Source organism: Helicoverpa zea, chromosome 4 (assembly GCF_022581195.2).
Source record: "Helicoverpa zea isolate HzStark_Cry1AcR chromosome 4, ilHelZeax1.1, whole genome shotgun sequence".
NCBI lineage: Eukaryota > Metazoa > Arthropoda > Insecta > Lepidoptera > Noctuidae > Helicoverpa > Helicoverpa zea.
Window position 1 is genome coordinate 2419643 of NC_061455.1, and position 24941 is coordinate 2444583.

The 24941-nt window shown below is 36.4% G+C and overlaps 4 protein-coding genes across 4 annotated transcripts in view; 1 reads left to right on the forward strand and 3 right to left on the reverse strand.

The window, feature by feature from the left end:
- LOC124629633 (START domain-containing protein 10-like) overlaps nt 1-9924 on the reverse strand; it is a 62235-nt gene extending 52311 nt beyond the window's left edge. Inside the window, exon 1 of the mRNA XM_047163126.1 lies at nt 9754-9924. Coding sequence (XP_047019082.1) covers nt 9754-9924 — 171 coding nt within the window. The remainder of the gene's footprint in view (nt 1-9753) is intronic.
- Nucleotides 9925-10885: 961 nt separating this feature from the next.
- LOC124629930 (lysozyme-like) lies at nt 10886-12724 on the reverse strand. Its single transcript, XM_047163606.1, has 3 exons — nt 12499-12724; nt 11590-11748; nt 10886-11058 (listed from the first exon to the last, which is right to left on the reverse strand). The coding sequence occupies exons 1-3, from the start codon at nt 12626-12628 to the stop codon at nt 10928-10930; spliced, it is 420 nt and encodes a 139-aa protein (XP_047019562.1). The 5' UTR covers nt 12629-12724; the 3' UTR covers nt 10886-10927.
- A 4317-nt stretch (nt 12725-17041) lies between these two features.
- LOC124629953 (lysozyme-like) lies at nt 17042-19042 on the forward strand. Its single transcript, XM_047163636.1, has 3 exons — nt 17042-17239; nt 17692-17850; nt 18377-19042. The coding sequence occupies exons 1-3, from the start codon at nt 17104-17106 to the stop codon at nt 18508-18510; spliced, it is 429 nt and encodes a 142-aa protein (XP_047019592.1). The 5' UTR covers nt 17042-17103; the 3' UTR covers nt 18511-19042.
- On the reverse strand, nt 19034-24866 carry LOC124629952 (restin homolog). The gene is made up of 9 exons (XM_047163634.1): nt 24668-24866; nt 24378-24526; nt 23351-23611; nt 22748-22840; nt 22044-22225; nt 20834-21034; nt 20197-20376; nt 19541-19703; nt 19034-19245 (listed from the first exon to the last, which is right to left on the reverse strand). Exons 1-9 carry the CDS (start codon nt 24681-24683, stop codon nt 19159-19161), a joined length of 1332 nt encoding a protein of 443 aa, XP_047019590.1. The 5' UTR covers nt 24684-24866; the 3' UTR covers nt 19034-19158.
- Nucleotides 24867-24941: the final 75 nt, after the last annotated feature.

Genomic DNA, 24941 nt, shown 5'->3' on the forward strand with positions numbered 1-24941 from the left:
AGATGACGTATTTTCAGGGATAAACCGCTTCCAAATATTTTCCGAAGATTAGCCAGTTTCAAGATTTATTCAGTAACTACAAGTTACCAGACGTCCTCCAAAAAATCTAATTTATTTTAAGTCTGACAAATATTATGAACACAAAAAAAACATTTTGTGACATAGTGGTTGGCAAGACCCTTCAGGTGAAATAGTTCCCTCAGGACAAAATCAGATCTAAAAACCGCCAACATAAAAATAACTATGAATATAATTTCTCATATCTGACAGCCCTAACGATGAAACAGCTGGCTGCGACATTAACTACCGAGCAGCATTGTTTGAACAGGCTCTAGCTCAACTACCCAAGTTCCCCTCAGACCATGGAGAACAAAATGACTAGCGGAGATGCCATAACAGAAAATCGCCTAAGAAAGTTTCGCGCCAAAAAGCGGGGGACGAGGAACGTTACTGTTTCCGCCATCATATACCTTCTTTGGACCCGACCATTTTTTGTAATACCAAAAATCGTTGACAGATGTCTCATGGAACCCATCTCGTTACTTCACACGTAACTGATCATTTTGGTTATGCCTACTGTACGCATTTAGCCTACAAGGAAGCGCCTGCATTATGGTATCTCCGCCCATCTTTCCTTACTCCGCGCCTCAGACGCTTTCCTAATGAATTTATGAAGAAAACTATCAACGTTTCGCTCAACGCTTAACTTTTATTTTATTCCGCTTTCGTCGCGTTTATTTAGCTCCTAGTTTTATTTTAGATTTTATGTGACTTTTGTAATTAGATTTGTTTTGTGTTTACTTATATGGTCGCTTTTGTGTGAACTAAACGTAGCATAGGACTTGCATTTCTCTGATTTATATTATAAAACCTGGCATTAGTTACTTTTTTTAGTACTTAAAACCAGTATTAATAAATTGAACATATATTTTACATTTTTTTGCTATGGATAGTAAACTGAACATTAAATTCAATTATGGAACTTGTCGGAATAGACAAGTCTATGCAGTTTTCATAGCCAAAATAAACTTTTTGGAAAACGAAAGATTATGAACGACAAAGTAAAATCCATTGTGATTTTTATCGCAGAGTTGAGACTTTACGAGCTCATGATTTATCGTGTCACTGAAACAGGAACCATAAAGAGATTTTAATGGCATATCCGCATAATATGTCCAACGAAATGGACGCCCGCCATAAACAACGGTTGGCGCGTAAATAAAACACGCTTCCTTATCTATGGTCCTCATAAATCTGTGGTACGTGTTTATTGATATTATTATTTGTTTCTGAGTGATATAAAATTCAGGAATGATGATATAGTTTATTATTATTATTCGTTATTATACACATAAATATTTCAATACACGCAGTCGAAGAGGTTATGTACAAAGGCGAGCTTAAGTTACAGTTGGGTAAACAGCAAACTTTATAGTACTAGATAGTTAGCATTTTTTTTCACAATATCGAAAGTTTTCAAAAAAAAATCAGTTCAGAGTGGTTCCTCAGAGAAACATCAGCTTTTCCTACTTTCTAACACCTAAAGTTCAAACAATTTATATTTTTAATTTTCCGCTAACATTTTCTAAATCCTGATTGAAATGGATGTAGGATGAGAAATGTTTTGAAGCTTAACAATACTTAGCAAACTTTACTTTTCTAATACCGATCATAATCCCATAATCCTACGGTCGGTTTTCCAACAAACTTTGTAGGTAGTGAGGATTCCATAATAAGTTTTGCTTATTGGAGGTGAACGAAAAGAAATATTTGGAAGGTACAAAATTCTTGGAGTCCTGCCTGATAAAAAGGTGTCAACCTGACGAGGGCCGAGGCACTATTTATTGGTTACCGAAAACAATCTTTGCTAGGGAACAATAGATATTCTTCTAAGAGAATGCCAGTTATCTACCTAGCCCCTTTTCACAAACGATGATCAGGCAAAAAGATATATTGGTCTAGTTTTTCGACTTTTATTTTATCAGCAATTTTGAAGTCGAGAGTATTTACTGGAAGAGATAAATATTCAATTCTGACTTAGATTTTGTACCTAAATAGGTAATTCAATTGCTAATGACATCGACAAAGAAAATATTTTGAATGAAAATGTGTTTTCCCTAAGAAAGAGCCCCCGCACATTGACTAAACTGTTGGTTGAGTTGTCTTCAAGGTGATGAATCCACTCATACTTTTATCGTTGTAATGTTATTGTAATGTGCGCACTCCCATTCATCTCCATACTGATTTAGCCCGAACTAACTATGTATAAGCCGACTAGTTTGCAGTGTGCGAAGGCTTAGTTAGAGGCTCTTAGAGATACGTTATTTAATAATTTAAACAAAGCTGCACTAACGCCATATTGCCTAATGCACTACCAAGTTCTAATTACTACGTAAGCTAGTTCTTCATTTATTCACCAACTGGCCAGGGTTAATAATACCAACGGCTCCATTTAACATGAATTGGGTACAATAATAATTAAAGGTTCCAAGTTTTCAGTTTAACCCCGAGACGATCATAAAACTTATGTTTGTAATATTCAGGCTGAGATGTTAGTTCAAGATTAGTTTCAAACTTAACTCGTAACTCCAGGAAAAAATGTTTGTAAACTTTTTTTTTGCGGACCTTGTTTATTAGCCTTTTTTACCAGTTCCTTGTTTTCAGGTTTATTGCACCGATACGGTAGAAGCGTAGTCTGTTACGCGTACCTAAACACCATTTTGAACGTGTTTACGGACTGGTCGTATAGTACGCGTAGCCGTACACTTTAAGCATTCACTCTTAAATATGTAGATGCAAGTATACTCATGGCGTTCGAGTACAAGCGTAACAAATAATGTACGCGCCGTCCGTACACATCTTAATAGCTCTGCAAAGCGGGAGTCTGTACGCGTGCTCGAATTATATACGCAGAGCTTAGATAGGAACTGAACAATCATACTTATGTACGATTAACTACACGTGCATTTTAATGCCTAATCTGCAGATATAAGGCTTAACCAACATCTGAAACCATACCAGCTCATTAACGAAGCATTTCCCATCTTTTCCCTCACTCCCTGGTTAGCTCTTTCTAATGCAGTTCGCGTATCAAAAAGGGGGATTGTTCCCCGTCATGGGAGGCACGGGGCAGCCATGCTAATGCACCCATAACTCAAGTAAAACATGCTGAAACAGCTGAATAAATTATGACCAGAAGCAATTATTGCCCAGATAGCTGGGAAGATGCTTTTTAGAGTTATATTTGGGAAAATTTTTAACGGGTTATATCCTTCTCTTTTCTATATAAGTACTGTAGTTCTACTTTTTACATCATAAAAATAAAGCTCATATGTGCTTGTAATACCATTTTAGAAGACTGACTGGACTTCTAAAAATAAAGAAAACAGAAAAAATAAGTTTCGCAAGGTTTTTGCTGTGTTTATTTTGACAATTACACCTACCTACGTCCAAAAATATGTAGAAGAATTATAATAATGTCGGGACACCAATCCATAATAACTTAATCCTTCAAGGTTACGTTCAGAAATAAGGAATAAGTTCAAAGAGATGTTTGATGTATTCTTTCCGGATGAATGGTCCTAATTTCTTCACGGCCTTTAATATCGATTGGGTCACGCGTACCCTTCTGAAGTCCTGAAATAGACTCGCAAATTGCAGATGCTTTCATATCGTTCCAGTGAGCAGTGTAAGCGTGCTCTTTTAGATATTATTTCTGTTTTAAATGCTCACTATTACATAATTACAGAGGAACTGGTTCTTCCGCTTCTATGTTGCACAGAAGAATAGCAAATTTGGCTGGATATCAATGTCAAAAACTGATAAGTTTGATTGTTTACTTGAACACACACTTATCTCAAACACGATATCGATTTGAAATATTTTTTTTCATAACTATAAGCTACTTTTCATGCAGTTACACAAAATAGTTCCTAAGCGACGCGGGTATATCTGTTGTTGGTCTCTAGTGCTTGATATGCCTGAAGAAATTATTTCAAAGTCTTAAAAAATGTATCTTGAAAATCTAAAATATCTCCGCTAGCGTCAAGCTATCTCAGATTTCCGCCTCGTTATCTTAACATCAATTTCTCCTGTACCAACAAAATTAAATTTATGATTCGAAATTTTGTTACGTAAACACCAAAATGATCAAGCGGGACTCCAAACCTCTGAGGGGAATTATATTCTCCTCTACAAAGGAAACATGTTGAGAAATTGGAATTTATTGTGTCCTAGCTGTTGCCGGTGGTTTTACTAGCATACTGATGGAACTATTTGACGGAGCTGAACAAATTTTTGTAGGTTTTTGCGGCTTTATTTATGTAAAGAGCCCTAAACAAATGAAAACATTCATCTAAAGGCTAATTTTCAATCGCCAGATAAGTTTTATCGTAAGAATGTTTGACAGCTATTGCACATAAAATATGTCAAACAGATACATTCATTCCACAGATAGAAGTTAACTGATTGAAAAAGCGGCGCAAAGACTAATAAAACAAAAGCCGATAGAAAGTTATCCTACATACAAAACTGCATACGCTATCTCAAGTCAAATATCACAGTCTAAAGCGAGAAAACCAACCGTAGCCGACCAGGATTGTGACAAACTTGCACCAACAATTCCAACAGTTTCTACAAGTTAGAGAAGTTGTCGGAATCGTACAACGTTTGCGGAAACTGAACAAGTATTTGTACCCAGTTTGCTCTTCAAAATAACTCGAAAATGACGCTTTAAAAGAATTAAAAAGCGTGAAACAACATTTTGACTGTGTTAAATGAAAGGATCTGGGTTTTCGGTAACGGTAAAATACAATGGCTGGCGTTATTTGCTAAAAGGCTCTTTGACTTTTAACTTGAAGGATCCTTTGGTTTTATTGACTAAACTCAATATCGTGGCATTATCTGCAAGTTCTGTAAAAGAGTCCTCATTTTTGCTACTTTGACGTAATTCCATAATTTATTTTAATCTTCTTAAACAAAAATACTCCATGCCATAAAGACCATAAGGTTAACAATATTATTGTCCATTAGATTTCAAATTTATCCGCGTTTATAACACCTGTGCACAAAAAAGGGGCTAAAACAGAAATTACAAACTACAGACCAATTTCTAAACTATGCATCGTAGCTAAAGTATTTGAGAGAATCATCTATAATCAGTTAGTTCCTTGTCTTTCGAAATCTTTTTCACCCTTTCAGCATGGCTTTTTGAAAAATCGATCCACTGTTACGAATTTGACCTTATTTAATGACTTTATTACTAGCGCTATGGATGGAGGCAGACAGGTTGATGTCATTTACACCGATTATAGTAAAGCTTTTGATCGAATTGATCACACGATCTTAATTAGAAAGCTGGAATTTGTGGGAATCCGCGGAGATTTACTCAGGTGGTTCTCCTCGTACATTGAAAATAGGTCGCAAGCTGTAGCACTGAATAATTACATGTCCAGCTGGGTTTTAGTACCTAGCGGAGTCCCACAAGGCTCATTGCTCGGTCCGCTTCTATTTATTATATATGTAAATGACATCGATCGATGCCTCCAATCATCCAATTTATTGTGCTTTGCTGATGACATGAAAATTTTTCGAACAATTTCATCGAGTGAAGACATGGATCTGCTGCAGAATGATCTTCGGCGACTTGAATATTATTGCCAGTTAAATAAATTGGATCTCAACCCCTCAAAGTGCTCAGTTATAACATATACCAGAAAGCGCTTAACCTTAGAAACTTCCTACAACTTAGGTGGCCATACCTTACCGAGAATCAACTCCGTTCGGGATTTGGGTGTGCACCATGATTGCAAGCTGCTCTTTGATTCTCACATTGATGCTATAGTCAAAAAAGCTTCAAAATCACTTGGGTTCATAATGCGACTGTCCAAATCCTTTACACAAGCTAAAACTCTTAAAATATTATACTGCACCTATGTCAGGAGTAACCTGGAGTACGCATCACAAATATGGAATCCACGATACATCAAATACATAGACCGTATTGAGAGAATACAAAAACGCTTTATTAAGTACCTTTGTTTTCATCAAAAGATCCCATATCAGTCAGTAAATTATTATAATCTTTGCAGGAACTTTCACTTATTACCACTTTTTCGACGCAGAGAAATTGCTGACTTTATTTATTTGTTAAAAATAATTAATAATGACATCGACAGTCCAGAACTCTTATCAAAACTTTTCTTTAACATCCCACATAAATTAGTTCGTTTCAATCCACCACTACGTATACCGAATGCGTCTACCAATTACAGACAAAATAGTTATATTGTGCGAGCAAGCCGTTGCTTCAACAACCTATGCAGGCAGCATGATTTCGATCCATTTATAACCAGTGTTGTGTCGGCGAGAAGGTGTCTAAGCCGTAGCTTCTTCAAAAGTTAGATTAGTTTTCTTATATTTTGTTTTTGTTCCTACCATTGTTCTTGTAGTATTTTTTAATTTTTTTACTTTATGTTACTTTATTTTATTTTAGTCTGGTTATTTGACTGGTTGGCAATAAGTTACATATTTTATTTTATAAAACCTGTGCATGCTCAGTTTGCTCATTCTTTTTACAATTGTTACACTATTGCTATAAGTGAAGACTTGTCATTGGCTCCCTGTTAACTAAACTTGTGTTATTTCTAGTTATTTTAGCTGTAAGTCTTCCATGTTACATAAATAAATAAATAAATAAATAAATAAATTTAGCGACCCCTAAACCCAAAATTCTCTCCAACCCTTTCGTTGCTTTGACTAGTGATCTGCGACTGTAAAGCAAGGTCAAATAATAAAAAACACCCATATACAACGTAAATACGATGAAAACCCGAGGGGTTACCACAAAATCTTTTTACGTATATATTTTTGCGAAGATATGTTATATTATTATGAAACTTATTGTTTTTCCTCGTATTCAAGTAAAGCTTTTATTGTATAGCTTCTCAGAATCTATGTTTAAATGAATAATTACGGTCGAGTATTATAGAAATACTTTATAACTTACTTTATTTTACGTTTTCGAAGTCTATTGAATTTTCTTCGAAAAGTCTTTGAAAAGCATAAAAAAATACTACTTAAAAAACACAGACAGAAAAAAATATGTAAACATTAGATCTTGTATAAAATTTTAGATAGAAGGTTCCAGTTTTTATTACAAAATCGTTACCATATAATTTCTTACACACGGTTCTTAGAACTAACTAAACGAAGTTTAATGAAACTTGTCGTATCCAATGTTTGCGCCCAAGAGACAGAAGGAATATTTCTTTTCCTCAGAGTAAAGCAGTTCCACCGGGATAGAAGTAAAGGTTGCTACAGGTTGGTACAAAATAAATAAAAATACGACTGTATTCAATAATCTACCTACGTGCCGTATTTTGGGGAAGTCACAGGTGGTACTGTGTAAGCAAAAGTATATTGATTTTGTGAAGCTGGTTATGAAGACACCTGGCCAATAGGTATTTACTAAAACTCTACTGGTACATAGCCAGTCAGTTAAAAAAAGCTGTCCTTCCCTGAGTTAATTGCAAACATTTCAGAGGCGAGTCACCATCGGCCTATCAATTTTGGCATGCAAGCCTTACAGACCGATAGAATCACTTCCAGATTTATTATTATACGAGCTTTTCACTAGTACTTTACGCACTCGGGATAAAAAGCTATCTAACACTGAAAGATTTTTTCAAATCGGACCCATAGTTCCTGAAATAAGCACGTGCATCGAAAAAACCTCAACTTCAGCTATATAACAAGGATAGATAAGCAAACAATAAGCGGTTTTCTAAGGAGCCCTCTTAAGCTAACATTGTGGCCATAAACTATAAACCGGGGCGTAAACTTACGATACGATATGACACACTAGACAACCACGAAACTCGGTTTATGAGTAAGTAGAAAGGATTTTGGTACTGAAGAAATCTATCAAAAAAACTGGAATTACTGCGAAAAAAAAAACGCCTAAGCAGTGTAAACACTGATAAAGGTACGTAAAAGCCTTGGGAAGATGATAATAATGATTTCTATGGGGTAGAAGTAACATGGATGCGAGTAGTTAATTTTGCTGATGAAGAAGTTCTCTACACCAAAGCTTTTTGGACTCTCCGTGGAATTAGCGTGGCTCTAGCATACGAATGACTCCAGAAGGAACTTAATAGTAGTAACAGGTAGGATTTCATAGTGTAATGTGGTCCATTTTTTTAAGATTTCTGTTAATACAGCTGCAGTTTACCTAATCACTATACCATGCATTTTGCCATCCTAAATTGGCTTTTAAAAAAATAAAGTAGGCTAATAGACAATGGTGGTGACTCGATAGGATCGCATAGATAAAAACCGTCACAAAGTGCTGTAAAGTTGCCACTAATAAAAATGTTTATCTATTAAAATGTGTGCGTCATACAACTCTTGATATACCGCATCATGGAGTTACAAGCTCTTATCTAATTTCCATGAAAATATCGTGTTATCTGTTGCACTCTAGGGAGAAATGTCACAGCATGTTTTGTGAAATGGCCTTCAGTGAATCAGAGCTGATTTTTATTCAGCTGGAATTTCCTTTTTTAACTAGATCATTTCTACCGTAACATATTAGGTTAGAGAAATTAGGATATACTACAATTTGGAGTTTTCATCTAATAAGAACTCTGCCAAAAATGGATCAGAATAGCCAGGAACCTAAACACCATTTCTAAAAACGAACCCCAAAAATGCAAAACACAGTCCCTAAACCCAATATAAACGAATTAGTACCAGTCGTAACTACCAAATAGAACCTAAACAAACTACTAGAGTAAACGAAACAACTGAAGGACTATTTTAGACGGAACGTTAACATTGGTAGCCATATTAGTTTGGCAATACAACAAAGCACGGCTTTAATTTCTAAGACAATAATGAATGTATCAAACAAAGCTTCGAAAATCGAATTTGAAAATGAATTAATAGACAACTTTTTATGAAGGCCAAGCAAAACGGTAAGTATTGATAACTTGTTGATGGTCTGTTGAAAATATTCGGATACTGAAGAGAAATGGAGATGAAAAGAGAGAATGTTCGTAAAGGACAAAATACAGTATCAAACTGAATAATACTGAAGAAAGTGTCCTTGAACGCTTATCTTTTTGGGGCTTTAGAAATCAATTAATGGCCTGACACGTAACTACAAATAAATGAATTAGGTTGATATGGTGGTGATATGCCTTCACTAATGCCGTATTAAGATAAAATCTGCCAGACTCTGCCTGTTAGAGCGATTTGCCGCCAACATCGTACGTATTTCTGAAAACCATCTCCATAGCTAGGTGTCCAAATTACAAATGGAAGACACAATTTTCATAAATTATTTAAAGCTATACTTAAAATTCGCAAACAACTTTAAACATTTGCTAAAAAGAACGACTGCCGAAACCGTTTTCAAAACTTTTCTGATTATGGTAATAAACCTGCAAAAGAAATGTCTAGAACTTGTCAGAATATCCAAGTGGTGTCAAGTAAAAAGTTGTGAACGCAGCTGCGGACACCCGGGGCCAGGTGTAGGTACCTACCTAGTTATTAATGTTTCGTCCTTAATTGCCGCCCTAGGTTATAATTTGAGATAGGTACGAAACTAAATTTTCTAAATTACAAAAGGAGTCAACTGCCTCACAACGACTAGCAGTTACTTTAATCGATGTTTGAACAGCTTTAATGCTACAGTACCCATAGAAACAGCAATTTACTATTTGTTTTCAAATGAGGAATACAACAACACACCTTGACAGTTCTAAGCGCGCCGTGAGCCGCATCCTCTGCCCACACTTTGACGCCTTCTTTCTCGTACTCCAGGGTCCAGCCTACTTCGGAGGCGAGGAGTTTCTTGAGTGCTTCGAAGTCGGAGTCATCAGCTACGCGCGCTTCGCCGCGCGCCCATCCCGCGCCTCCCATTCGAGCGCGGACATCACAACGCAATGCGAACGGCGAACTGCCGCTAAGCAGTGCCTGTGCCGTGCCAGTGAGCCAGTCGATGGCACGCGCATGCGCGGCTCTGCGACCGCCATTTTAATTTCATTCCTTTTTTAATTTTGATTGCTGGCAGTTGGCAATTGTCTTTATTCCTCACTTTTATTAATCCTTGTGTCGGCGTTTAGTCGTATTGAAAGTCGATGCTCTCTTTGCCTTCGGTTATTGGAAAATACATAAGTTTTTACTTTCTTAGCTTAATAGTCATGCAGTAAGACCATAAGACCAATTGGATAAGTTAATAATTGTATTACTTCAATTCAAATTCTTCGATGTTCATTATGTAGAACTTAAGTTTAACGTCATACCAATTATTTCCCTTCAAGTAACTAAAACTGAAACGACATGGTTTTGGAATAGATTTTGAATAATTAATTACTTTATGGAGAATCCCTTCTGTGTGTTCTCGGTTCTGTGTAGCGTATCGGGTCGACAATGCCATCCATTTAGTTGAATTAATAGTTTAATATACTGTCCCTACTCACTGGTAAGCCTGGCGGCGTCTTAGCTTAAGTGTTCTTAAATGTCTAGCAAATAACTTGACTTCGTAGCGTAACGGCTGGTAATTAAATAGTTACGAACTACTTTCACAACAAAGATTAGTCACCAAAAACCTAAAAAGAAGAAAAATGCTCCTAATTTACTAAAACCACGTATTGACGTGTCCTGGTGTAAGTAGCAACAAGGAAGACCTTACCAATGTTACCTATACAAGACAAGGAGCCCAGTATACCCTGCAATAACTAACCGATGCTTATACATATAGTTTTATTTTAATAACATGCCAAAATCAATTAATCAAACCACGGTAGTCATGAATCGAACTGTGAACATGTTCTGTTTTTTTTTGTCCTTCAGTTAGGTACATAAGTAGGTAAACATGAAGTGAAATTATAATCTTTATTTAATATAATATATTATTGAAGTCTTAACAATTGCTTATATCAGGTAATGTACCCTGACAACGTTTAGTCCATCCATGCCACGCAACAAATCCTTGACGCCTGAAGATTTTCTTCGCGCAAATCGACGCCTTTGTGATATCATCTGTTACGATATCTGGAACCAAACAATCATAATTACTGTTTTTATTTACGGTTACAATAACAATACAAATATGCTAATATGGTCTCTTACAGACCATTATAAATAGAAAAGTAACTTGGTCTGTCTATGATCGCGTTCTCAAGCCAAAACTACGGAATAGCTTTACTTATAAACGGATATTCAGGCGGTCTAGCTCTGGGAATTGGTAAAACCTCGAGGAAAGGCCAGTAAGGATATAAAATTCATTAATATTTCAAATGTCAGCTCGGATTTAGTTCTTCCCCAGACTGGTCTAGTGATTGAGCGTCAGAACCTAATGTGCTACTAGCTACGACGATTAACGAAGCAGCTAATTACAAATGACTTTGCAAAACTAATCGAGAGAGAGAGTTGTCGCATTAGGAAGTGTGTCAAAGCAATCTTTCATCGGCTCAGAAATTATTCATTCTGTAGAAATATTTTAAAACAATATTGTGCATTTTTTTTTAAATAGGCAGATATGGCACATATTACTATTTTTTTCGAGAGTTTTTTTTTTCTTACCAGCACAAGTAACATGGCAGCCTTTTCCAGGAACTGTAGTATTGCTGCACCATAGATTATCATTAATCTGGTATAATCCATGGTCTCTTGAACCATTTTTATTTGGTTTGGACACGATGTCTGTGTGGCGAGCGCTCTCACTGTCTATTAGACATACCCCTGAAAAAAAAAACATGGAGGCATATATTTATGGCTTTTTTATCTTCTTTTTCACTAGGCTGCAGTATTATTGTCCTAACTTGCCTAGGTGTGCCTGCCTAATCAGTCAGAATCTTCTGGAAAATGGACATTCGAATATAAATTAATGTTATTTTTTGTACCTATATTTAGGTAGGTAACTAGGCACGCTATATTTAGATAGTAACATTATCTTGTAATGCAATTTCAAGAGGTCAGGGTCCGGTTTATCAAATCGTGTAAGTACCTAAGTAAGAACATAAGTAACTCCTGATAAATAATAAAAATCATAACAAACACAGGAACATTTTATTTTTGTTTTTAAGTTTTGAAATTAATTAAACTTGAGATATATTTTACACTAGCTTCCGCCAGCGGCTTCGCCCGCGTGTTGTGTTGATAAAAAGTTGCCTATGTGTTAATCCAGGGTATCACCTTTCTACATACCAAATTTCAACCAAATCGGTCCAGCGGTTTTTGCGTGATTGAATAACAAACATACATTCTCACAAACTTTCACATTTATAAGGATTTGATTAACCTTTTCTTTTTTTTTGTTAATCAATGGCCTTTTTCTCGAGGGCTTTTAAAAGTACGTTGAGCTTATCAATAGGTACGAAGTAAGTATAAAATAGCTCCTCTCAATATATGGATTACCGCGTCATAAGATGATACTGCCTGCATTAACAACTATTTATTTATATTATGAGTTACAAACTATTAAATACTTACAGTCCGCCATTTTATCTTCAGGAAAATTTTGCTTCCTCAGTTCATGAACTAAATCACATCTCGTTGCAAAATATTTAGCTTCACAATACAAACAAATGGTCAAAACAAACAAACACGAATAATATTTCATTGTTATTTTATGAATTAAAAATATTTTTTACTGTATCTCTAATAAAGGATGATCGCAAAATGAGTAGAAATTCAACTAAAGATAGATAGAAGAATTCACATGATTTTATTTGATTTATCTCAACGAATTTATCCTTAAGATCCGTGTACACTTGACACGTGTTTCGATTGGCCGTCATTTGAACATCTTTGGCAGTCGTTATGGGTAGTCTGAAGCCAGAAAATCTGACAACCAGTCTTAGCTATTGGTACCGGGTAGCCTGGCTATCTGGGTTGTGGAGGTCAGATAGGCCGTCGCTCTATGTAAAACCCTGGTTCTCAGCTGCATCCAGTTACCTACTAAGACTGGAAGCCGACCCCAAAATAGTTGGGAAAAGGCTTGGCAGAAGAAGAACATCCATGTTGTACACTTGAACCATATTTAAGGTTTTTCTATATAACCCAGATTCTTGGTTAGCAAGTGTAGTTTACGAAGAAAACTGCTCTCAGCCACAAATGGCAAAACTACAAGGGTTCACAAAACTTTGCACTAGACACTCAAGTCAACACCTACGTGTTGCTTGAGAGTTAGCCGGCTTTAGGTTTTAACCAAATGCAAATAAAGGAAGTTATTCTAGTCAAAGTGTATTGTTATGTTCTCTTTTTCTTGAATATTCCTTTTGAGATTTCTGTTTACAAATTGACCTAGAATTTAAAAAATTAAGACTAATGACTTCGTTTTCTAATAATTATGAACATTACGAATGAAACAGCTGTTTTCTCATACAACAATAATCAAAATCATGGCTTTGGAAAAATATAGTATTTAGTAATTCTTCGCTTTAGTTAAGCAAGTTAATAGGTACCTACACTATATCGCAGAACGGGTTTTGACACGAACTTTTTTAGACAATCAGTTTCATAGGTACTAAAATTAACGGCATATATTTCCTCAACAACTATTATAGTCTGCATACTCTTCAATATCGCAACCACGTCATTGATTAATTTCTGCCAATGACTTGTTATGTTCAAAGGGGATTCCTTGGAGCGTGCCACCCACACATACATACGCACACCTACTCATAAACACTGCTGTTGACTTGACATATATGTATGTATACTAGGCATAATGTAAACATTGTGGTAAGAAAAGTCTGGCTGGTTTTTGTGGTTTTATTGGCTCGTGAGGATTGAGGGAACTACCTAACGTAGGTGTCTATCTCCTTAACTAGGGTTTAGGATATCTCCATACCATTAATTGGTCAAACAAAAAAAAACAATGCAGTCAATTTGAAGACCACCTTTTTTTGGGAAGTCGGTTTAAAAAAGTTTTTTTTTTTCTTTTAATTATAATCTGCAATCAGTTACTAGGTACTATAAGCAGATGTCTTGTACGAGGATTTTAAAAAAGTTAGCGGTAATCTCTGGAACTATAGAACTGATTTTAAAAATACTTGCGTCTTAGATAGCCCATAATCGAAACAAACGCGGAGTAGGTACTTCCTGAAGGACAGGGGTGACACCTAGTTAAAACGATGGCGGAAATAAAACATTACCAAAACAGCACTTGTTTTGATCTATGATCTCACCTGTACCAACAAATTAGACACACATAGACACTGCGTCATTTACAGGAAAATACTTACTAAGTATACATTTCTTGAATAAATACATAATTGAACAACAAAAGACTTTTGGTTGCATGACTAATCGACAGACTACAGACGTGTTATGTTCACTTTCATTGTTTTTTTCGCACATTAGACCGGTTTTAGACTAGCGTTTTATACGCCCGTTGAAGCTCATTTTAGGAGTAACTTTGGTCCTCTTTTGCTGCACCAACACACTTGCGGATGTTCCGACAGCAAACAATTAACAACCACCAGTTCAAACAATAACACGTGAAAACGTGCGATAAGATTTTTGTCGGTCGGAATATGTCGCGCATATTAAAGTCGAGTGGTAAATCTATTGACGTGATATTGCTGAAAAAATAGCTAACCTCTATAAGTCGCAGTATATTATAGGCTCTAGCTAATTAGCATTTAGGAAAATCGTCCGAAGATAGGTACACTGGTCAGGCATTTTGAGACGCAAGATATAGCACACTTATAACGCTAGTCTGACTTCACCATTAGTCGGCTGTGGGAACTCCCCGTACAGACAAACTGCTTGCTAATCTCATGATCACGTTTCACGTGCTACTCAAAACTCGATTGGTATACTTAAGTATAATAAACCTGAGTGGAAGTGCTTGACTGCCCTAAATATAGAGTGTCGATAGCCTTACAAACTAGCTCAAACTAGTTTACATCTTAATTTATTCTATTAGCTACTGGTCTAGTGGCTAAATTAAAAGATGATAACGCAGGTACTACTTTTGTAACTTTGGGGTATATTTATCCTGTGATATGAAACAAGTTGATAGGTTTAATTGATAGGCTGTCCAAGAAAAATAAGGACGAGAAAAAATATCTAAATAACTATGATTTTATGTGCATTTTTTTTTAATTTTACCAATCTACCAAAAGAGACAGTTTTTACTTTTCAATGAACGAGTAGAAGCAGCAAAAAAATTATATGTAGGTACTTTTCAATAAAGCTGCTTATATTTAGTTCCTAATTCAGTTGTCTTTTCCTGTAAACAATAACACAGTTGTAACAACACCACTGATAACTGAGTTTAACCACAATTTTAATGTTGAAGTATTATTTGTAGTAATAAAATAAACAATGGGCAATTTTATTTAGATACTAGCTTCCGCCAGCGGCTTTGCCCGCGTGGTGAGTTGATAAAAAGTAGCCTATGTGTTAATCCAGGGTATCACCTAAATACATACCCAATTTCAATCAAATCGGTCCGGCCGTTTTTGCGTGATTGAATAACAAACATACATCCATACATTCTCACAAACTTTCACATTTATAATATAAGTAGGATACTGTGGTTAGAATTAAGTTATTGATGTTATTACCAATAATGTTTCTTATTGTTTACCCAACTACTTACATTACTTTATTTGTAGACCACGCAACCATCTTTTGATACTTCGATATAATAAGAAAATAATTTCAAGACATTTTTACTTATTTACTAAAATAAAAACCACCGGTACCTAATGGGAAGAGGGTCCAAGCTACCGGTGGTTACACAAGTAAGTACCTCAAAATGCGTGCCGTATCAAAGATGTACAATTTCTGAATCAGACCCTTAGGTAACCCGACTGCCTAACGAGAGTCTCTCAAATACACGTCATTACGATTCATGAGTTATGAATTATTGCTTATGTAAGATACAGTTCGTGAAAGGCTTCATTTTGGAAAAAAAAGAAAAAAGAAAGCAAGTGAAGTGGAGGAATGAGGATCATAATGTCAGGAAGATTCTGAGCATGAACTTGAAAGTATAGTAAGGAAGAAAATGACCAAAAACAATGAATAAGATTGCGTGTATGGTGATACGACTGAAAATGGACGGTTACTTAAGAGGAGCCATCAGATAGAAAACTATGGATTAAATTGGGATTAGAGTAGGTTTTTGATTGTAATACGCTTATTAGGTAAAAATAAAAGAATTTACAAAGCAGGTAAGTGCCTACCTACGGTGGTGGTGATAAACATAGGTCATTCAGAATTACTACACACTGAGCAGTGTTTGTATTGTAAATAATTGCAATACGATTAATTGTGATTATAGTTCGGCCATTCAGAGAATGCGTTCCTGACACGTCGCGATTGAACTGACGACGTAACTTTGCAATGGCGTTGCAGTTACGATAAAAATATTTTTGCTGGTTGTTTACCGTTTTAACAATTGAGGAGCATTAAAACAACATTATTATATCAATAATCAATGAATGTAGTTACGTCGTCAGTTCAATCGCGACGTGTCAGGAACGCATTCTCTGAATGGCCGAACTATAATCAATCTAGTGTTATCGTTTGATGACTCCAGAAGAAATGTAAATAGTTCTATGTAGGTACCTTACTATGTTTCTGATTTACAATGTGGCAATGTTATGTTATCATTGCTTATTGCTATCTTGCAATAAGACTAATAAAACATCAATATTGCAAGATAAGTATATTATCAAGCAGTTAAATCCAGATTTTTAGACGATGTTTTATATGCAGCGCCATTTCTCTTTCTGCCTCACCATAGAGGCAATTTGACGCAAAAAAAGGTGTCTGATGGATCTTCCTTTTCCAAACTAAGTAATAGAAACTCGAAAAAGTTCCTACCTACAACTCAACTGCAATATTTTTTGTAGCATTTATCTCATCTTCAATACCAAGGCCATAATATTTACAAAACGACTTCGCGACAACCAACTTGACCCCGTATGTTTTTACACTGATAAAGAGGAATCCCCTGTTCCCAGACATTTACATACACACACATACACGCACAATTGAGACTTATATAAATACAGCGGGCTGGATCTTCCTCATTCAGTATCCAGTGTTCATGCGAACAAGTTGTGTGAACTAGGAAACATGCAGAAGCTAACTTTGTTCGTGGTTGCGCTTGCGACGGTCGTGTTGCATTGCGATGCGAAATATTTCGCTACAAGATGCGAGCTGGTACATGAGTTGAGGAGGCAAGGATTCCCAGAGGATAAGATGAGGGATTGTGAGTATATTTTTGTTGTTTTTGCTTTTTTCATATTTTTGGTTGGTGGTAAAAATATTAAATGGTATAATCTATATAAATAAAAATGAATTGTTGTTCGTTAGTCTGATTAAAACTCGAGAACGGCTGTGCCGATTGAGCTGATTTTGGTTTTAAAATGTTTGTAGAGGTCCAGGGAAGGTTTGAACGATACGAATTTCGCGGGATCAGCTAGTATTATTTTAAAAACCTCGTATCCCGATTCTCCTGCAGTCTCGATTCGATCGAAACCCCTTTGCGGGTTTAAAAAACTTTCACAAAAGTTTATTCTGCAAGTTGTAGTTGATGTTGCTGATGTTCCTTCACCAATTCTTCTATTTTTACACAAAATCGCACTCGTATTAGGAAAATCTCCTGTTTTTTTCTAATTCTTCTGAACCCGGTACCAAAACTTTTCCTTCTGTCTTTTCCAGGGGTATGCCTGATAGAAAACGAGAGCGGCAGGAAGACAGACAAAGTGGGCAGAGTGAACAAGAACGGTTCCCGAGACTACGGCCTGTATCAGATCAACGATAAGTATTGGTGTAGCAACACCAGTACTCCTGGGAAGGACTGCAATGTCACATGTGCTGGTGAGTATACATATTGTAGTGTGCCTTAAAAGTTTAAGACTTTATGGTTCAAGTTTCAATGATTCATCAACAGCCTAGTCTTTTTCCAACTATGTATGTTGGAGCTGGCTTCCAGCCTAATTAGATGACCACCAGGTTTTGGAGCGACTGCCTGTGGCAATCCCACACCCCTTGGTAAGACTGGTGTCAGATTTTCTGGCTTCAGACTACCTGTAACGACAGCCAAAGATGTTCAAATGACCGCCGAGACTTTAATTTGACACATATTTTGAAGACTATGTGAATGCCAAATACACATACCTATGTATATTTTTATTGTTTGTCTGAGTTTCCCCCTAAATTTCTGAACTTTAACTACCTGGAGATGTCTGTTGTAGGTAAATCAGCCATGGTTTACGAGTTTTAATTACCTAAATATTTAAGATACTCGAAGGAGACAATGTGAAAGTAAATATATGCCTAGTTTGACATCCACAAGACAAAAACCCCTAACTACATATAAATAACCACAATGATTTCCTTCCAGAAATGCTCTTAGATGACATTACGAAAGCGTCGACTTGCGCCAAGAAGATCTACAAACGCCACAAGTTTGAGGCGTGGTACGGATGGAAGAACCACTGCAAGGGTAAGACTCTGCCTGACCTTAGCAACTGCTAAACTTGTATTATAATGTACCAAAGATATTTTATTAAGTTCATAAGTTTTACGGACCGTTTTACCGGTTACTGATAAAATTTCTGATACACATAACCTTTCAGGAACTTACCTGACAGATAAACTAAAACTTGGTTTCGCGGGCAGAATTATAAGCAGCCTTTTAACTGAAAATTTATCGGTAATCAGTAAAACTGGACCCTACAAGGTCTTAGTAGTTTACGCTAGATTTCAAAGTATATTGAAGGAAAAGTACATCGAAATTAACTATTTGTGTAATAACTAGTCGACATCCAACTTCGACTTTTTTGAAGTCAAAAGAGAGAAATTCTCTATTATAATCTCTCTTCTCTTGTGTATAAATTACTATTTTGTGTATTATTAACTACTTACTATAATAACTGCATTTAATAGTTCATACCAATTTATATTTAATTGCAAATGCAAATCAAAACGGAATGCACCAAATACCTACATATTTTCACGGATATTATAAAACCGATTATTATACATTAAAATAAATACATTTTTTACACTTCAATGTTTTATTTACCTAGATCAAACTAAGTAAGTAAATACAATATTTACGTAAAAGTTAATTTAAAAAAAAAAAAACCTTATTTATAGACGATTCTTTAGACACAGGGGAGTTCAAACATGTCGATTTCGTAGTTTCTCCTCAAGTTTTTTCTCAGCTTCCATTACTTTCTTCAGCAACAGTTCATCCATTGTTTTCAACTGAAAATAATGTTTGTTTTTGTACATCATTTATATTAATGAGGAAATTACTCTTTCACACACACTAATATTAAAAAGGTAAAATGTGGTGTTTGTGCATTTGTTACTTCTTCACGCCCAAACGGCTGAATGGATTTTTTTGAAACTTGAAAGTTTGAGTATCAGAATAACAAAATTCTGCTGCCTTTTATCCAAAACTGCGGTGAGCAGTTCCATAAAACTGCGGATGAAACTAGCTATTTATCTATGTATGTCATAAGATTCAACATTATAATAAAAACCAACTTCTATTTACCTCATGACAGAAGTTATTCTTGATATTGGCAAGTTGTTCGAAGCCGGCGACTTTCTGCGCTTCATACTGTGTAGTGAGTTCCTTGATCTCTTCGATGCGTTGTAGCGCCTTCTTGGATCGCTCGCGCATTTTCTTGTCTTGCTCCTCTGCCTCTCTTAGTGCACTGTTCAATGAGATAAATGGTTTAAAAATTACTTTTGTAATATTAAATTAATATTAATATGAAAAAATCTCCTCAATATGAAGGTAATATGAAGCAGCTAGTAATAAAATTGCCCATCTAATTTATTTTGACGATATTTTTATTTATACTTGACTGGACTTAGATTCACCTTTGCATACATATTTTGGAAAGTTCATGTATACCTCTAAAGGCGAACTCAATCCAGATATAGGTTCTCTTACAGCAAACCTTGAAGTGATAAAGAGATTTGATAGCGTAAAAATAATAAAACCTTCCTCGAGAATCGCTTCGCTATAATGGTGAGAACCTCTTGAAAATCGGTGCAGTGGTGTTTGAGTTTATCGCGAACAGACAGACATGCCTCGGGATACTTTGCGGTGATGAATGTGTCCCCTACTTCACGACTTCCTTTCCAAGGGCTAAAAATAATATTTTTAAAAATCTATACTCTGAATATGCACTCAAAACAAACCTCTGCGCCACAGTCCGTTCCTGCTGCCTAATCTGAGCTGCCAGTTGTCGCTTGGCCGCGTCCTCGTCGCGTACAGTCTGCAGCTCGCACAACTGAGCTTGCAGCTCACCCAGCTCAGTACGTAGGACGTCTAACTCGCCCTCCATGCTGTCTGCGTCTAGATCACCTGATTCTAAGTCTCTGGATGAAAAAAGAAATAGTTTAAAAACTTTTCTTGGCTAGTCATGTATTGTCATTAAAACTCAGAGGAACCTTTCATTTGATACCCATATCATGGGGGTTTGTAACAGCTAGTCCGCCATCATGGGGAGGCCGCCATATTGGATTTGTAATGACTTTTCTAGGCTAGTCATGTATTTTCATCAGAACTCAGAGCGTGTACAAAATTTCATCTTAATCGAAGACCGGGAAGTCGGTCAAATTAAGATTCTAAGATTTTCTGACATTATAGTGACACGTGAAGCTTATATCGGGTGTGTCGTACTTAATCACATTAAATTAAATACGTTAATATACTGGTTAATATATGTCGATTAGCACACAGAAAAAAATAAAGTACGTAAAAATGAAAAAAATGTTTTTTTCAAACAAAGTAAATAGAATAAAAATGTGCGAAAAGAATAAAAATTATACTTACTTCAAACTATCAGACAGCTTCATAATTTCATGGAGCAGATTGTTAGCAGTATCCAAGTTAGGCTTTATAGTCTGCAAGTTTTTCAGACTGTTCTCTTTCTGCATAAGTATGGTCTGTAACGAGTCTAACTTCTCTTCTAACTCTTGAAGATTCTGTGTCGCTTGTTCTGCTTGGGCTTTTATGTCATCTGCGTCGTACACCCTGAAAGAGATTTACTCAGATTTTAATCACCAGCCAGTAAGTCTGACACCAGTCTAACCAAGGGGTACTGGGTTGCCCGGGTAACTGGGTTGAGGGGGTCAGATAGGGCAGTCGCTCCTTGTAAAGCACTGGTACTCAGCTACATCCGGTTAGACTGGAAACCGACCCCAACATAGTTGGGAAAAAGGCTTGGAGGATGATGAATAATTAATCACCTCATCTGCAAATAATAAAGCTGAAGAGTTTGTTTCCTTGATTGCGCTAATCCCAGGAATTATCGTGTTAAGCCATTTATCGAGGAAGGCAACTTCTTTTTATCTAGGTGCGCGAAGTAATTAACTAGAGAAGAGGGAGAAACCGCTAACAGATGCAAGTCTTCTCATAAAATACAGCTATGACCAACACTAAAATGTTTTAGTTGCATTGGCTAATATATGCAAGCCCATCGAATATAAGTTAACTTATTTTATTGTATTTCGCAAACCCAAAGGCGGTCCGCAGCTAAATTCCAAACATATCGTCCATCTGGTCCATATCTCACGATTACTAAAACCTTGGATAGGTACCCGAAAATCTTCGTCGTTTCTGCCCAACAACTCGCCTAACTTACCCTTGTTGACGAATAGTTTCGCGAAAATTATACTTTTATTAAATGAATACCCATGTAACCTTAATATTAAATTTACCAGATTAACTTCTTAACCTACGGTGTACGGACAGACCGGATACGCAATACCGTTATATGCTCCAAAACTGGAGTTTTCGATGTGGGCCAGAAGACAGCAAAATTAAAATGGGACTGGGCTAGACACGTCAGCCGTATGCATCCAGGTAGGTGGGCCAACGTTGTCACCCAGTGGATACCACAAGACGGCCACCTTCAGCCCCGCAAAAGAAGGCGCGACGAAATGGACGCCTACAACCCTGATTGGTGGGAGCTATCAAAGGATCGACAGGTGTGGAGACGAAGTGGGGAGGCCTTTGCTCAGCTTAGAAAAAAACTTCTTACCTCAAAGCCTTCCTCCTAGCCACCTCAGCAACGAGAGCATCTCTATGAGTCTTCTTCTGTTCCAACAACATTTCAGTCTGTCGTGTCTCCTTCACTATAGCCTCTAACTCCTGCCTCTCTTCATCATGAACCTCCTTCTCCTGTTTCAGTTCCTCGTCGAACTGCTTTATGTCATGGTCTAGCTAGAATTAAAAACTTATTGTATACTAATTGAAAATGAATGTACAGTCAACTTCAGGCCAGTTAACAGTTTTATAAGAAAATCGTACTTATTTCTATTGAGTTAAGGTGCATGACAGTTACCACTAATGTGCAGGTTACTGTACTATTTCATTTGTTTTATTTTTATTTTATTTATTCCTTTATTTCAGGCAACTAGGGCCCATAAAAATACAAATTAATAAAATTTGTGAAAAAAATTATGCTATTTCATTTACAATGTAAAAAATCCATACCAACTTTTGTATTACTCAGAAACAGTTGAACGGACATACAAAAATTGATCTTTTTAGTTTGATTAGCTACTTCCAGCAGTGTCACACTTCCTGAGGAAAGTACTTCCTGAACCAGGATAAAAATTTGCATACTGAGGTTATACTATACTGAAGTTTTAGCTATATTACAGCCCTGACAGCTAAGACAGGACTTCTTTCAGGAAAAAACATCCAAATATCACATTTATCATATATTTTTTTTAATTCTACCTTTTCCAAGCGGCCAGCGCGTTTGCCCTTTTCCTTAGCTTGCTCATTCAACATCTCCAGGAGTGCATTCTTCTTTTCTTCCAGAGCTTTTACCTGTAAGCAAGAGTATTTTTTTATTTAAAGAAACTAAAAGTTTCATAGCTATACCAATATCATTGAAATTTTTGACTTATTATTAATTTTGGGATGTATAGACTAGCAGTCGTTTTCCCACGGTTTCACCAGCGTCCCGTGGGAGCTACTGCCCGCACCGGGATAAAATATAGCCTATGTTACTCGCAGATAATATAGCTTTCTAATGGTGAAAGAATATTTAAAATCGGTCCAGTAGTTTTTGAGTTTATCCATTACAAACAAACAAACAAAGTTTTCCTCTTTATAATATTAGTATAGATTTTGAAGTTTTGAACTTGTGTAAATCAAACAAATAAATAAATAAAAAAAAAGATTATCACACTAAGTTGAATTTAACAAGTATCAAATCAAAATACAATTAAATAAAAAGTCTTCATATATGAAGTCATTTTCTCAAAATGCTTTTGAATTTTTAGTAGTGCATAGATACCATCAAAAGAGCAAAAATAGGAAAAAAAATCAAAATACCTGATCAGTCTTAGCAAAAAGTTCCTCTTCATAAGGCGATATATTCCTCAGTTGCGCGTTATTGAAGACCACCAAATTAAACAGTAGGAGCAATATAGGATGTGATGCAGTTGCTGTCGGTTGCAGAATATGCATGATACCGATGCCTCCGTCCCGAGGCTTCAAGTACAGCAAGTGGTTGCAGACTCTAGTTACGTTGATGACGGGAAGAAGGTCCCAGTAGTAAATGGTGTTCTCGTTACGTTCCTCTTCCGGAGGTGGCTGCAAATGTATAAGAAAAGATTTATGGACCATTGTTATGTAAGAGGAGCTTGTATGTACCGCCAAAGGTGAATAAAACACACGGTCAAGCGATGCTTAATGCAGTTGGTCTGTGGATGACCATCTGGTCTGAAACACAGAGTTACCTAGTGGATTACAAAAATCTTCAGTTTCATGTTTCAGAAGGCATGTTAAATTGGTGTCATTTGATATGTGTATTTGTGGTAGAATGCACCGGAAAGAAATGATGATGATGTCCTCCTAGCCGATTATCGGCTACGGCGGCTGTTCTCATGTAAGGAGATTAGCCAACTGCGCAGGACATATTATAGTGCACAAGCATTTGCGCAGACACAGGTGCACTCCCTATTCCTTCACTCTCATAGCCCGATGGGACGGCAATCCGACACGACCGGAAAGAGATCAGGCGCAGGACCGACATTTACGTGCTCTCCGATGCACGGGTGAATCAATCACCAACTTCCAGGCTTCGGGCTGCTTTGTGAAAGTCTTCTAAAACCCACAAAGCGATTTCGGCCCGACTCGGGAATCGAACCCGAGACCTCGTGCTCAGCAGCCACACTTGCGACAGCTAGACCAACGAGGCAGTTTCAACCGGAAAGAAATACTGAACTAAGAAAATTTATCTCATAGAGATTCAAGTTTTTTTTGCCAGGTTGCAATTCAAACATATACCTAAGCCATTTGCTCTTCTTCACCAAGCAAAACGCAAAAAGGATTTATTAACATGAATATTGATACTTACCGCGAGTACAGCACTTCTGTCAATCCCGAGCCTATCGAACACTTGAAACATAGCCTCCATCATCTTATGAGGCCTCTTCAGATCCTCAACCGTAAGGGTGAAAGTATTCGCAAAAAGCACATTCCAGTTGTTTACGAATGTTTCTTGTACTGAAATGTTAGTAAATATTAATCAAAATCTATATTATTTTTTGTATTATTTTATTAATGTAAAGTTGATGTCGTTATTTATGAGTTTTTGGAAATTAGCTAAGTAAATACAAAAACGAATCGAAAGTTCACCGAACTTACCCTTTTCTCTTTCCATTGTGATTTGATTGATTTATCTTTATCCCAACAATAAGATTTAACTAAACACTGTAATTGTAACAAGATTTTCAGAGTATTTTCCCTCGTTTTTTTTTCAATTTCAGTTATTAGCCGTCGATTTTACGAAACACAAACAACAACGTACAATTTCATTCAAATTCAAAATGACTTACAAACAAACAAACTGGTCAACCAATGAAACGCCGGAATCAACGAACTGACTTGTGTTGAATTTTTTCGTTCGAAAATACCACAG

What these genes read in the sequence shown, in the direction of transcription:
- LOC124629930 (XM_047163606.1), bottom strand. Translation starts at nt 12,628, where the DNA reads ATGAAATATTATTCGTGTTTGTTTGTTTTGACCATTTGTTTGTATTGT. An exon ending in TGAAGATAAAATGGCGGACT is followed by an intron (nt 11,749 to 12,498) that starts GTAAGTATTTAA and finishes TTTTTTTTTCAG; the next exon opens with GGGTATGTCTAATAGACAGT. An exon ending in CTGCCATGTTACTTGTGCTG is followed by an intron (nt 11,059 to 11,589) that starts GTAAGAAAAAAA and finishes GTTTGGTTCCAG; the next exon opens with ATATCGTAACAGATGATATC.
- LOC124629953 (XM_047163636.1), top strand. Translation starts at nt 17,104, where the DNA reads ATGCAGAAGCTAACTTTGTTCGTGGTTGCGCTTGCGACGGTCGTGTTG. An exon ending in AGAGGATAAGATGAGGGATT is followed by an intron (nt 17,240 to 17,691) that starts GTGAGTATATTT and finishes TGTCTTTTCCAG; the next exon opens with GGGTATGCCTGATAGAAAAC. An exon ending in CTGCAATGTCACATGTGCTG is followed by an intron (nt 17,851 to 18,376) that starts GTGAGTATACAT and finishes ATTTCCTTCCAG; the next exon opens with AAATGCTCTTAGATGACATT.
- LOC124629952 (XM_047163634.1), bottom strand. An exon ending in GCTAGGAGGAAGGCTTTGAG is followed by an intron (nt 21,035 to 22,043) that starts GTAAGAAGTTTT and finishes AATCTCTTTCAG; the next exon opens with GGTGTACGACGCAGATGACA. An exon ending in AGAATAACTTCTGTCATGAG is followed by an intron (nt 19,246 to 19,540) that starts GTAAATAGAAGT and finishes CATTATTTTCAG; the next exon opens with TTGAAAACAATGGATGAACT.